The 13,463-nt window shown below is 41.6% G+C and overlaps 7 protein-coding genes across 7 annotated transcripts; 3 read left to right on the forward strand and 4 right to left on the reverse strand.

Annotated features, from left to right (window-relative positions):
• Positions 1–570: 570 nt before the first annotated feature.
• SAMD00019534_107400 (hypothetical protein) lies at positions 571–2,903 on the reverse strand (the record flags this gene model as incomplete). The annotated part of the gene is made up of 5 exons (XM_012894175.1): positions 571–960; positions 1,033–1,340; positions 1,415–2,106; positions 2,173–2,654; positions 2,715–2,903. 5 exons carry the CDS (start codon positions 2,901–2,903, stop codon positions 571–573), a joined length of 2,061 nt encoding a protein of 686 aa, XP_012749629.1.
• Positions 2,904–3,552: 649 nt separating this feature from the next.
• On the forward strand, positions 3,553–4,149 carry SAMD00019534_107410 (hypothetical protein; the record flags this gene model as incomplete). Its single annotated transcript, XM_012894176.1, has 3 exons — positions 3,553–3,681; positions 3,743–3,856; positions 3,940–4,149. 3 exons carry the CDS (start codon positions 3,553–3,555, stop codon positions 4,147–4,149), a joined length of 453 nt encoding a protein of 150 aa, XP_012749630.1.
• An 80-nt stretch (positions 4,150–4,229) lies between these two features.
• On the reverse strand, positions 4,230–4,950 carry SAMD00019534_107420 (hypothetical protein; the record flags this gene model as incomplete). The annotated part of the gene is made up of 3 exons (XM_012894177.1): positions 4,230–4,397; positions 4,477–4,704; positions 4,801–4,950. 3 exons carry the CDS (start codon positions 4,948–4,950, stop codon positions 4,230–4,232), a joined length of 546 nt encoding a protein of 181 aa, XP_012749631.1.
• A 1,103-nt stretch (positions 4,951–6,053) lies between these two features.
• On the forward strand, positions 6,054–6,503 carry SAMD00019534_107430 (hypothetical protein; the record flags this gene model as incomplete). The annotated part of the gene is made up of 3 exons (XM_012894178.1): positions 6,054–6,058; positions 6,138–6,212; positions 6,290–6,503. Coding segments are annotated over 3 exons (294 nt in total), but the record flags the coding sequence as incomplete, so codon positions are not given.
• Positions 6,504–6,625: 122 nt separating this feature from the next.
• SAMD00019534_107440 (hypothetical protein) lies at positions 6,626–7,477 on the reverse strand (the record flags this gene model as incomplete). The annotated part of the gene is made up of 1 exon (XM_012894179.1): positions 6,626–7,477. One exon carries the CDS (start codon positions 7,475–7,477, stop codon positions 6,626–6,628), a length of 852 nt encoding a protein of 283 aa, XP_012749633.1.
• Positions 7,478–8,860: 1,383 nt separating this feature from the next.
• SAMD00019534_107450 (hypothetical protein) lies at positions 8,861–11,662 on the forward strand (the record flags this gene model as incomplete). Its single annotated transcript, XM_012894180.1, has 2 exons — positions 8,861–11,062; positions 11,423–11,662. The coding sequence occupies 2 exons, from the start codon at positions 8,861–8,863 to the stop codon at positions 11,660–11,662; spliced, it is 2,442 nt and encodes an 813-aa protein (XP_012749634.1).
• A 63-nt stretch (positions 11,663–11,725) lies between these two features.
• SAMD00019534_107460 (hypothetical protein) lies at positions 11,726–13,275 on the reverse strand (the record flags this gene model as incomplete). The annotated part of the gene is made up of 6 exons (XM_012894181.1): positions 11,726–11,933; positions 12,012–12,385; positions 12,450–12,523; positions 12,585–12,731; positions 12,791–13,064; positions 13,132–13,275. Coding segments are annotated over 6 exons (1,221 nt in total), but the record flags the coding sequence as incomplete, so codon positions are not given.
• Positions 13,276–13,463: the final 188 nt, after the last annotated feature.

Raw genomic sequence — 13,463 nt, forward strand, 5'->3', positions numbered from 1 at the left:
ATATTGTGCCACTCTATGTTTCTGTAATCCAACAAAGAATCCAATGATCCTAATTGTTTCCTTTCTTGCCAGTGCATTCATTTGTTCAGAGTCATTGTTTAGAAGATAGGACTACAGGTTTGATTGATTATGTGTGTGATTGAGTGAGTGAGTTAGAGGGAATGTGACTTGAACTCAATCTAATGATGTACATACAATGAATATAGGTATATTGTCAGTGTCAAGTGATTGTATTACATTTACAATGTCTTCGACTGCTAGATGATATATGTTCTTGTCGTTCAATCGCTCAAAGCAATGTGCCAAATGATCCCAATCAACTGTTTGATGATTTGGTCTTTGATGTAGTGACTGTGACTGTATATGTCTATTCATCTTTATATATATAATTACATATACTTAGGTGATATCTAAGTATTATAAATGATCATTGTGTTTAATTCATGTGACACTCAAAGAATCAAACCGTTTCTAACGGCCGATTCAAATAATTTGGGAATTTGAATTCAAATCTTTCTTTCCTATATTGGAAGCCACAACGACACAGGATTGATTGACCAAAGTGACGATTTATTTGTTAAGCTTGAGCTTCTTGGTTGACTTGAGACCACCAGAGCTGTTGACATCGTTCTCCTTGATCTGATACTGTCTGACAAGTTGATCTGGATCGGCTCTCTTCTTTGACTGCTGCTCAAACTGCTTCTGTTGCTTCTGTTGATTCTTCTTCTTGTGGAAATTGCTCAATATATCATTCTTCTTCTTTGTTGCCGCGCTGTTGTTGTTGCTGTTAGCTGGTCTCTCTCTGCGAATGACCTGCAGTCTAGAGTTGGCAGATGACTTCATCGCCTCTGGCAACAAGTAATCTGGAATGATACGAAGATTCTTTGCAACCTTCCTCTTGAGCAGTGGTACATCATGCTTCAGTGCCTCCAAATCCTTTGGATTGGCTTCAAAGTGACTCTGTATGAATTACAATGTTAGTCAATCAATCAATCAATCAATGAATACTGGGAACTCCTTGATCAAACATACCTTTAGCTTTGCACTGTTGATGATTTCCAACTCCAACTCCTTCTTTCTGGCGGCAGCCACCTCCTTCTTGCTGATTGTGTTGATAACATCCTCGACACGATATCTGAATCCCTCGATGGCATTCATCTTGAACTCGAATGGCTTCAAGTGATAGCCACTCTGTCCTCTCTCCTTCTGTACCTTGGACAACAGATCATTGTTATCATCAGTGATGAATGACAGACCAATACCCTTGTTGTTTCCTCTGGCTGTTCTACCAATACGATGGATATAGTTCTTTACACTTCTTGGGAAATCAAAGTTGACCACTAAATTGATTGGTTAGTCCCTGGGCTGATCAGATGATCATTGTGTGTGTGTGTACGGTGATGGGATAACATACCAATATCGACATTCCTAAAGTCGATACCTCTGGCAACACCATACTCGGTATCTGTGTATTTTGTCTTCTTCTCGTGCTTCACCTTTGGAACTGGCTTGGTCTCTTCGTCGTCCTCAGCCTCTTGTTCCTCATCGTCATCCTTGTTGTTAAAGAAATCATCTTCGTTGGCAGCATCATCTTCATCATCATCGCTATCCTTCTCCTCCTTAACTTGGATCTCTGACTCCTCGTCTTCCTCATCCTCCTCATCCTCATCATCGTCCTCTTGTTCGTCATCGGTGACCTTCTCCTCCTTTACTTCGATTTCCTCATCATCTCCACTCTCTTGCTCATCGACGTCAATCTCCTCTTCATCATCTTCCTGTTCGTCATCATCGTCCTCTAGTTCCTCTTCCTTGACATCCACATCTTCCTCCTCATCATCATTCAACTCCACGGCAGTCTGTCTGAAGGACTCATCAGTGGCGATAAGGTAATCAAACATTCCCTTATTGAACTGAAGGATGATGTGATGTCTTGAGTTGATTGGCAACTCAGAGTTGAGTACTGCCGCCTTGATATGGAATCTCTCCAAGAACAACTTGAGCTTATAACAGTTGTTAGTGTCATTGACAAAGAATAGAATCTTGCCCTGCATCAACTTTAGTCTCAGCAATGAGAATACCAACAAGAACTTGTCCATGTTGGAGCATCTAAGAATGAATTAGGAACATTTTAGTATCACTTCTTTGGCTCGCATTCGTTTGATAACAACATACTTGATTGAATACTCTGAGAGGTTAGCCTTCTCAGCATGATCCTCTTCCAATCTGAGAATGGCGGGTGTGTGGAGGATGAGCTTCTTGAGCTCCTCGACTTGTGGAGTGAGTGTGGCAGACATGAGGAATCCTTGACAGACCTTGGGCAGCGCAGTCTTGATAAAGTTGATGTCCTCTTGATAGCCATAGGACAGGACGAGATCAGCCTCATCAATGACGAGCATCTCCAATGAGCTCTCCAACACGACTGAGCGTGCTTTGAGATGTGTGACCAGACGAGTGGGTGTCGAGATGATCACATCGGGAATGTCTCGCAACAGACCCCTCTGCTCAGCCTCTGACTGATCGCCTCCCAATTGCACTACAGACACAATGGGCATACAATAATAGCACACCTGAAGGAAGTGATTCCTAACCTGCTCGCATAGCTCTCTTGTTGGTACCAACACAACTGCTCTAACTCCCTTACTAAATCCTTTAACCTAGGTATCATTATAATGTTAGTAAAGTGTGATTGTTGACAATGATATGATATAACTTACAGACTTGGCCATGAGGATCTTTTGAACGATTGGGATTGAGTAGGCAGCAGTCTTACCACTTCCTGTTCTGGCCTTGGCAAGTATATCTTTGCCTTGCAATGAGAGTGGTACAGCCTTTGCTTGTATCAGTGTTGGATGTTCAAAACCCATCTTCTTGACTGCCTTTGTAATCCTATCGTCTAAACACATAGAAGCGAATGTTGAGTCCTGATCCAACAATGATTGGCTAACGCCATTCGTACTAGCATTTGTACTCAAATCCATTATATATGTATGTATATTGTATGTGTATGTGTATATGTGTGTGTTTGTGTTTGTATGTTTGAATGACTGATCTAAACTAACAATCTTTCGTTCGTTTTCAAAACCAATTAATTCATTTTTATTCATTCAACAAACCTAGTGTTTGATGTTTTTTTGAGTTGGAGGGGTCAGACCTTCCAAAAGACAGTCGGATGGACAATGCTGCTCTTCACACTACTTTATTCAAGACCCAATTAGGACATACTCTTTAGATACTACCTCTTTGAGTATTGTGTGTGTTTCCATTCATTCTCCTAACCTTTGATTTTAATTTATACTCATTCTTGGTCAATCCTCTCTCTCCTTATTATTCAACCCAACTTAAATAATACCTACAACTTATAAAGATAATAGTGATTGAATGTAAATTAATATATATATAGAAAAGAAAGGAAAAAGGATGGATTGCTATTGTTGTAATTGTTATAGTTCATGTCTAGATGATTGTTGTGGACTGATGGAGGCGATAGAGAATTATAGAGAGATGAATGAAATAGAGAGGAATATAGTAAAGGTTAAGATATTATTGATTTTAATGTTCCTACTATGTCTACCATCAATATTTACAACATACCTAGGTATATTCTACACTGTACTATCTGTAGTTGCTGTGGTAATAGGACAGTATGGTGTAACCAATAGACAAAAGGGTGCTACTATTGTTGTATGTATACTATAGTAATATTGAAAACAATGATACTAACTATAAACAAATAATAATATAGTATTGTTCAATATCAGAGTTATGTTTCTTCTTGGCATCGTACAATATGTTTGAGTTCATGGTTGACGATAGCTCCTGGTTGAAATTCCCTCAATGGGCAAAGATACTGGTCTTGGTATGTTATGGTATCTGGAGTATTGGAACTGTAAGTATTGATTGATGGATCGGTTGATTGCTGCGACTCGATTACTGACATAGATGTTTGTTTTGGACACCAACCAGTTGTATTGTATCAAATTAAGTCTTGACTTATTCAAAGATCCTGAAAAGACACAACTCCTGCTTGATATCGAGATATCTGACCTTCCCAAGCCAGAGTACCAGACGTTTGACTACTCCTCCAACTCATCATCATATATTTACAATTCCTCTTCCTCTGCTGCCCCTGCTGCTGGTTCACCTGATTAGAAATACAACTGACTTCAACATAGTAGTCACTAACTTTATATATATAAACAGGTTACCTGTGATGATCCATCAAGCATTACTCATTCATTGGTCGGTAGTTGGTATGGATTCTCGTTGGCCACCTTTTGCATCTCACCTCTCAATTGCTTGAAGAACTCTGTAGTGTTGTGAATCTTGATTGGTTCGAATGTTGGAGGTGGTGCTGGCTTGGTAGCCTTTAACTGTTGAAGGATATCGTCATCCTTTTGCTATAGGTATCAAGTAAGTCAGTTAGTCAGTCAGTCAGCCAATTCATGATTGATCAATGTATGCTCCTTCCATCCTTACCAAGTTTGAAAGCACCCATTTCAATGGATTGCTTGTTGAACCAACTTGATTGGACAGATGCTTCTCAGCCTGGTTCAATCTCTCATCCATCTGATTCAAACTAACAGTGATATCCTGACATAGTATATGCAGTCTATCGATCAATGGGAACAATTGTTGAGCCTGTTGTGATCTATACAATAGTTGTGGTATCAATGTCTTTTCAGTCTTGTCTGTATCTGTCTTTATCTATTATTGTTGTTGTGTCATGTGTATTGTCGTGTCAGTGTTGTGTCGGTCATGATCATCATCGTTGGAGAAAGAGAGAAGAAGAAGACAACATACAGTATCGATGAAAGCACCAAACTCATCAATACGAGCTAGCATATACTCGATAGTGCTGTCAACATTAGCAGCCTGTTCATTTGTACTGTTTGAGAATGACAAGTAGTTTGAGTACTGTTGTGTTATGCTTTGAAGTATTTCGTCATCCATATTCTTATGTGTTATTATCTAATATCTATATTGAAGTATGTGGATGTAATAATGAGTTGAATGGAGTTGTCATTGGAGACATCTAATTCATTATTTGTTTGATTTTTTTTGAAACACAACCTTCGTTTTTGAACACTCCCCTCTAGCCCCACAACAAACTGATCATTCCACTGTCATCATTCGGTTTACACATACCTCATTACCATTATTGTATATAATAACACAACACATCTCAGTAGTAAGTAGAGTAACAGGTTATTGATAATAGATAACAAGTAGTCTTACCATATTACCCTTTTGCAGCGACCCTCTTCACATATATATATATATCAGCGACACAATGAGACACGTTTCAGCCATCAAGAAGATCTGTAGGTTCTGTCAAATGATTAGAAGAGGAAAGAATCTGTTTATCTATTGCAAGATCGATGTTAGACATAAGCAGAAGCAAGGATGGGTATGTTTATAGGTGGACTGGTTAACTAGACCATAATAACGACATTGATTGACACTATCTCTAACCATTCATGGCAATCAACCAATCTAGATTTCAAATAAATAGATAGGATAATCATATAGCGCATTCATATTTATCGATCACTCCTTCATTTATTCATTCATCTCAATCATTCAATCATTCATACTGGTGGACATGTCGGACAAACAATCAATCAAAGACATAATCATTGCATCCATTGATCAAACAAACTCTCTAGATACATATGATCATAATTACAACCTTGATGATGTATTCATTCAATTGATTGTTGTTGTTGTGATGATTACGTTGAATGAAAGTAGTACTTTTTCTTTGACAGCATCACCACGATCCACAAAGTGAATTGAATTGAGTGAATCATGATTGTGTGTTTGCAGTGAGATGATTGTCTGTCTGTCCTTTAACATCTTCATCATCATTACCATCACCTGACTGACTTGTGACCTATACGTGTATATATAAATATATATATTGAGCTGTTGTTGCTTTTACTATCAATACCAATCTAGAATATTCATTCAATCAAACAAATATCCTTCCTTCTTGTACAAATAACATACTTCTCCTCCTTTAACTTTAATAAATCAACTACAACTACATCATCATGGGGTATGTTAATGTCTCCCAACACATTGGACTATCGGTCGTAGGGACATAATACTTACTTACTTATCACAACGCTATACAGTATCCTATCATTGCTTTTGGACTGTGTCGTTATCTCTACCGCTGCTGCAGGTGTAAGAAGAACTGTTGGTTATGAGTAAGTTCTTTAATTCAATCAATATCAATACAGTACAATACATGTTCATTTACACTAAACATCCATCCTATCTATAGCCTTGCCAACACAGTTCTGTCCAAGGTTCAAAAGCCAAGGACCAAGGCGTTCGTCTCTGGATTCTTCAATGTGGGAGAGTGGGTTGCCGATAAGAGCACAGGCTTCATGCGTAGACAAGTGGCCTCACACAAACTGGAAGACTATCCATTGAAACAGCGTGCCAAGCCTTCATTCACTGTCAAGGATCTTGAGCATCCATCAGATAAGACTCAATAAAGAGTTGATATATATAACTTATCATTATTATAATTGTAAATACAATCTCATCTCAATCAATCAATCATTCATTCATTCTATCAATATGAAGTGTAAGTAAGTAAGTAGTATGATATTGTTTATTCGTCCATCATTGAGAGTAGCTTGTCCTTGGCCTTCTTTGGCTTGTTGACACGTGACTTCTCCTTGTCTGAAATGTGAGCACGACGACGTGCAGTGGACTTGCGATCCTTCTTCTCCTCCTTCTTGCGCTTCTTCTCCTCGGCGTCGTCGTCGGTGATCTTGGGCTTGAGCATCTCCTGACCGGCGATGATGGCGTCGTATGTCTCCTGGTTGGCCATGTAGTTGTATTCGTGCTTGGCGCGTCTGAACATCTTGATGTCCTCATAGCCGCGTGCGCTCCTCAGCACCTTCTCGTCGTACTCGCGCTGCTGGTTCTTCTCGAGCCAGAGCGACACGCGCTGCTTACGCTCGTCCACGTCGACCTTCTCCTTTGGTGCCTTGATCTGGAAGTTGTCGATCAACTTCTGTTTCGTGGCGGCGTTGACGTGAGAGACACGTGCGATGATGTATGCGGTGGTGCTGAACTTCTCGGCGAGCTTCTTCTGAGACCAACCCTCGTCACGCAGCTTCTGTATCTCGGTGAGCTGCTCCTGGGTCAGCTCGTGCTTCAGCACACGCTTGGGCAGACCGAGAGGGACGAATGGCTTCTCCTCGGTGGTATGGCCAACGATGACAGTGCCGTTTGGTTGGAGCACTGGTGGTGTAAATGTAACATGCTGATTGAGTGTCATTGTCGAGAATGTCGTAACCTTTATAGACTTTGATTTCTTTGATGGTTTGGTCGCTATTTCCACTTCTGATGATGCTGTTGCTGTCGCTGCTGCTGCCACTGAGAAGTGTCTATACAATCCAACAACACTACTGTTGACTGCTGTTGACAACAGTGAATTACACTTTGATGTTAACATCATTATTGTCAATAGTACTTATTATAATTTATATATATATAAATAGTGATGGAAGGAGATAAGAAGAGCTGAATGATCGAGTGGCAACATGCTTCAAAAAAGGGAAACAATCAGTAGTTCTTTTTTTTTCTTTCGTTTTTGACAATTAATGTGAGGTGTTTACGTTTTGTTCAATGCACATCCATCCATCATCAACACAATACTTTTAAAGATTGACAAATACATAAATATTATTTATTATTAGTACTACTACTACTTGATATAGACGCCATGTTATTATGCATTATCGAATACAAGTTCAACTGTTTGTCATGATGTGTCTAATCTAATGAGATTGATCGGTCAATTTGACACTTGATCTCAAAAGTGATATAAGGAGGACGTTGAGGAAAAGTTGAACTTGTCGATAAAGCATTACATATAGGTCGATGGATAAGATTCATGGTATGATTGTCTACATCATTGGTTAATCAATGTATACAAAAGGACAATGTCAACAAGGGTGGACTTGGAATAGTCACACTCACCCAACCAATTTCAAATTTGAAATAACTGTTATTTGATATCAGTTGTTATCATACACACATAATAGAACACAGATACTAGTATCACAATAGTAGTAGTTGTCATGCATGCATGTTGTTAAAGTGTAGTAGCAAGCTAGCAATCTATAACTTGTCTTCTACCTACCTACCTACCTAATAATATTAAGATAGCAATATAGTTCAAACAGCACATGCTGTGTCATAGGTTGATAGTGAGTTGACACATCATCACCTCATCACCAGTCAATCAATCAATCAATCATGAGTAATGTTAATAGAGGTGATCAACATACTTACAACAATCAACAACATTATAACGGTCCACCACTATCACCTCAACAACTACATCATCCTCATACCCCTGCCGACTACAGGTAAGTACATACGCTCATTCATTCAACGAGTACTCTTGTTATACAAATACTAACAACAGCTGATCACATCGACCACAGAGATGAGAGAATGAATAATGCACCGATGCATCATCCCAATCCTCCCTATCGACCAATGCTTAATGATAGATTCATGAGAGATCGTGATCGTGACCGTGATGGTTATATTCGAGACAGAGACAGAGATAGGGACAGGGAGAGAGAAAGAGAGAGAGACAGGTGGGACAGAGATAGAGACAGAGATAGAGATAGAGACTTTTAGGGACAGAGGCTACCCAGGTCCTAGGGAGAGGTATGGTGCATATGTCCAGCGACCTCCACCGCCAGGCGGTGGTAGTCCTTATCCACCATTGGACAGAGAGGATGATATTGGTCGACCTTTCAAAAGAGATCATCAAGGTGGCGCAAATGGCAGCATCAATGGGAATGGCGGAGGTCCAGACATCATGAAGCGAAGACGAACACAAGATGGAAGAGTGGATATTGCTGAGCCAGGTGAGCTAGACGGTGGAGATTCAATGAGTAATGGATACAATAGAGGTCCACCACCACCATATGGTGGGTCGTATAGGTATCGTACATCTCAGTCACCATCGATGCGTGGCTCATCACCAACAAGGTCGCCATCCCCGGTCGGGTTGCCTCTTGAGCATCATGTCCGACGTTCAAGATCACGATCTCCCAATAGACACTACTATGGAGGTGGTGCTGGTCATTGGATGCCCTCTGGCGGACCAAAAGGATACGCTAACAACACACCGCCACCATCATTTCCTCCTCTTCCTCATCATCACTTTGTATACAAGGATCGAGACATTAACAATGAGGATCTGGAACGAGACAGTATCAACTCACCCACCTATGAGTCGCTGTTGAACCAGAGCAAGCCATTCCTCGCAGGTGTGGCTGATAATCATGACAACAGAGAGAGAGACCATCGCGATGTACATATCGAACAGCAAAAGGAGAAGGAGAAGGAGACGACTGTCAGCCACGAGGCTGATAACTCATTAGTCAATCGAACACCAAACACAATCAACAACCATAACAACAACAATAATAACGACAACAACAACAACAGCAATAGATCAGCATTAGATTTAGCAACAACATCTTCCTCATCACCATTGAGAAACGAATACTCATCGGAGCCAAGCTCATCTGCCGGACCTTCGCCCATGTTGTTTGCCAAGTCATCATCCAGTAGCACACCAACCATGGGTTCAGATTCATTGAACAGGTCAACAGAGACATCAACTGTGCACTCATTCCTCCCACCGATCCCACCCCTGGCATTATCCAGTCCACTCCAACCAGGACAATTTACATCGATACCAGAGTTCAAGTTACCAGTACAACCTTCAACACCGTCGTCTCACAGCAGTGTTGGTGCCCAACAGCATCATCATGAGAATGGATTGGTGTCACCTGCACTCAGGTCGACCACTCCTCCAATCCAAGACTCACCATCTGTTAGGGGTATCTCTGTTGATGAGCCTTCACAATACTTTCCTCACCTTCCAAGCAAAGAGATCATTATCTTTCGCATGGAGGATATTGACAATGATATCACTCTGGTGGAGAAGGAGCTCAAGTCACTACAGGCAAACTTGAACAAGATCGATACCGCCATTGTTAAACTGTCTCATCCTGCCCCAGCCACTTTGGCCAAGGCCAAGAAGCCATCTCAACCTCTGAACACGATCAAGAAGCAGCCAGCCAAGATATCCGTCGGCACTGGCCAGGCCAGTGCGACAACACAGCAGCGACAGTTGAAGAGGGAGAATGAGGATGAGATATATAGAGAGAATCAGGACTATGCGAGAGAGTCTGATGAGATGGTACTGCAGACATTCGATGGTGATGCACCATATCCACGTATCAACGACCTGCCGTCATATCAAATGAACATAGATAGCCACGAGGCTATCAAGCAGCATATGGCACAGGTGGTGTTGAAGCAGCGTCGAGCGCTCATCAGGCACAATGGCAAGCTGGTGACAAAGTACAGGAAGGCCATGGAGAACTTTAAGAAGAAGGCCAACAAGATGGGTGAGAATGGATCAAAGAATGCCAACAACAACAACAACAAGAGCACTGCAAACCAGACCTTTAGAGAGCGTCCAGCATTGAGATCTGCCACCACAACGAGGAGTGGACGAAGGCCAATCTCTGATGCGGTGCATAGCGAGGCAGAGTTCATCGAGATCATGGATCAACTCAGAGAGCAGGATGCAATGGATCCAATTCGCAGACACATACACATGATGGCAGAGGTACCGCCAATGTTACCGCAAGGCGAAAGGGATCTTCACTACATCAACTTTAATGGACTACTGGAGGATCCTGTCTCTGTCGATAAGGAGAGGAGAGCTCTGGTGCAATGGACCGACGAAGAGAAGGAAAAGTTTGTTAAGAAGTATGTGACGGTGGTAGATGGAATGATTGATTCAGAGCTGAGAGCTAACAAGCTATCACCAAATAGGTATCTTCAATATCCCAAGAAGTTTAGCAAGATATCATCATTCTTTGAGAACAAGACCACAGAGGATATGGTAGTGTTCTATTATAACAACAAGAAGAAGCTCAATCTAAAGACCATGCTCCAGAACGCTCAGCTAAAGAAGAGGACTGGCAAGAGGTTTAATGTAAGTACACCACGCCAATAACTAATATGGATTTGAAATTAACTAACATAACATTGCATTATTAACCAAATCAAAGGAATCACATCACTTCCTCTCAACAACAAAGTCAACAACACAACATGTACATAATGCATCACCAATGATTTCACCTCGATCAACCAAGACAAGGACAAGGCCAAAGCAACAACTATCGACCAACAAGAACAACAACAACAATGAGCCTCACATCGATATAGAGAAACAAACAACTGTACCACCACTGACTCCACGTCTGATGGCAATTTCATCAACCTCGCAGCTATTTCTGGCTCAAAAGAGGTGTCAACGCCGACCACGGCACTCACTCCCAACTCACTTCAGGCGCAGTCGCCCGAGCCATTCAACGAAACTCGCTTCCCTTGGTCCAACCAGGAGCGCGAGCTGTTCAACACGGCCTTTGCCAAGCATGGCATGGACTTCAAGGTAATCTCTGAGACCATTGGCAGCAAGACATATTCACAGTGTCGCAGTTTCTACTACAACTCCAAACGCAAGTCAAAGGGTGACACTGGCGACTCCAAAAGAAAGGTGGAGATTTTGTCCACTGACTCGGATGATTAAACCTTTGATGGACTGATCATGCATGCACCAAAATGGAATGGATGCGGTGTTTCATTTACATTCTTATGACATGTTTGAGAGATCGCCAATTAGACGTTCATAGATGTCTATGCCACGCAGGAACGTTGCCTCGTTCAAGAACTCATTGTTGTCGTGCAGTAGAATTGGAGTATTGTTGATTGGGGAGAATCCAAATGCAGGAATACCCAAGTTCCTGATGAACCTTGAGTCTGTAGCAGCTGGGAATATCTCTGGACAGAGCTTGACATTCCTGTGTGAGAGTAGCAAAGGGTTGCCAACGTGTTAGTCTGCGCTGTTGCATGTTGGACAACTCGAATACATCTCTTACATTGCAGAACATGACTGTTGGAATGTGGTCCACCACTTGAGGTCTGGATTCTTAATGTCGGTCAACTCATTCTTCTCAGCATAGTCTGCAAACTGGAAGGACAATCCTTCCTCTGCAGTCCAGTCTCTAATCTGCTGCATAAACTCTTGAAGGTTAACGGTTGGTGGTATTCTAATGTCGAATCCTGCCTCTGCCTTGGTTGGGATGACATTGTAGCTGTAGTTGGGGAAGGGTCCTTCGCCGACGCCAGCCTTTAGGACGGTGAGATTAAGAGTTGTCACATCGCCAAGCTTCTTTCCACACTCATGGTGTCCTCTATGCAACTCATTGAACTGGTCTTGACGGAATTGAAGCATCTTGTTGATTGTTCTCATCTAAGGTTGGTAATGAATGGTATGAGTATCTGCTTCATATCCTTCAAGGGTAAGGCGCACATACCAATTTCTCAACAGCGGTTCCCTCTACGAATCTTGATCCATGTCCTGTGTTGCCCTCGGCAGTGATGTGTACCCCTGGTAGATATTGTGGTTGTTGTTAGGTCATTGAAGGACTTGAGCAATTGATAGTACATACACCAAATAGCACGCTCTCCGTAGAATACTGTAAACTCCTCGGTTGGTGAGGCCAATCCTTCGTCAATGGCCATTCCAATGTTCATCTCTCTGAACTTGTCAGTGTTTACAAATAGTTCCATTCCCTTGCCAGCACCAATCTCCTCGTCTTGAATTCAATGGTAAGTAAATGTCTCAGAATGATCACAAAGAATTAGGTAATCTTACCTGGAACAAAGGTAAGGTAAAGGTTCCTTCTAGGACGGATACCCTTCTGAATGAAGCGGCTCGCCACCTCGAGGAATTGGATGGCAACGCATTTCATGTCTTGAGTGCCTCTTGCATAAATATCGCCATTGTCATCCTTGAATGCCTGGAATGGATCAACCTTCCACAACTCCTTAACAGCGGGCACGACGTCCACATGTGCATTCAGGAGAACGGATGGGAGTGATTGGTCTTCTCCATTGATCTTCATTATAACAATTGGTGAACCTGTATCCTGTATAAATGTGTGAGTCTCTCTGTATCTCTCACTGACCTCACTGCATTCTGATGATTGATCATACTCTATAGACCTCATAGTGTAGTCCAATCTGCTTGGCTCTTTCAACCAAGAAAGTAGTCGATGCTTCATAGTCTGGTGTAGGATGGTCTGTCCTTACACGTAGGAAGTCTCTGAACAATGTGACAGAAGGGTTCTCTTCTTCAAAAAGTAGAAGTTAGCAACAATATCAACAACAAGCAATGATATCTATCTAAGGCTTGCATTGTTCATTCATGCTTGCATACCTTGTTGTTGATTAGGTGTCATCTTTGTCTCTGTTGTTGTTAGTATAACTAGTAATGTTTGCTGAATTGAATGAAATGACATCCAATGTCAGACCATCCCTTTAGGGGA

The sequence above is a fragment of the Acytostelium subglobosum genome, assembly GCF_000787575.1.
Source record: "Acytostelium subglobosum LB1 DNA, scaffold: scaffold28, whole genome shotgun sequence".
NCBI classification, from domain to species: Eukaryota; Evosea; class Eumycetozoa; order Acytosteliales; family Acytosteliaceae; genus Acytostelium; species Acytostelium subglobosum.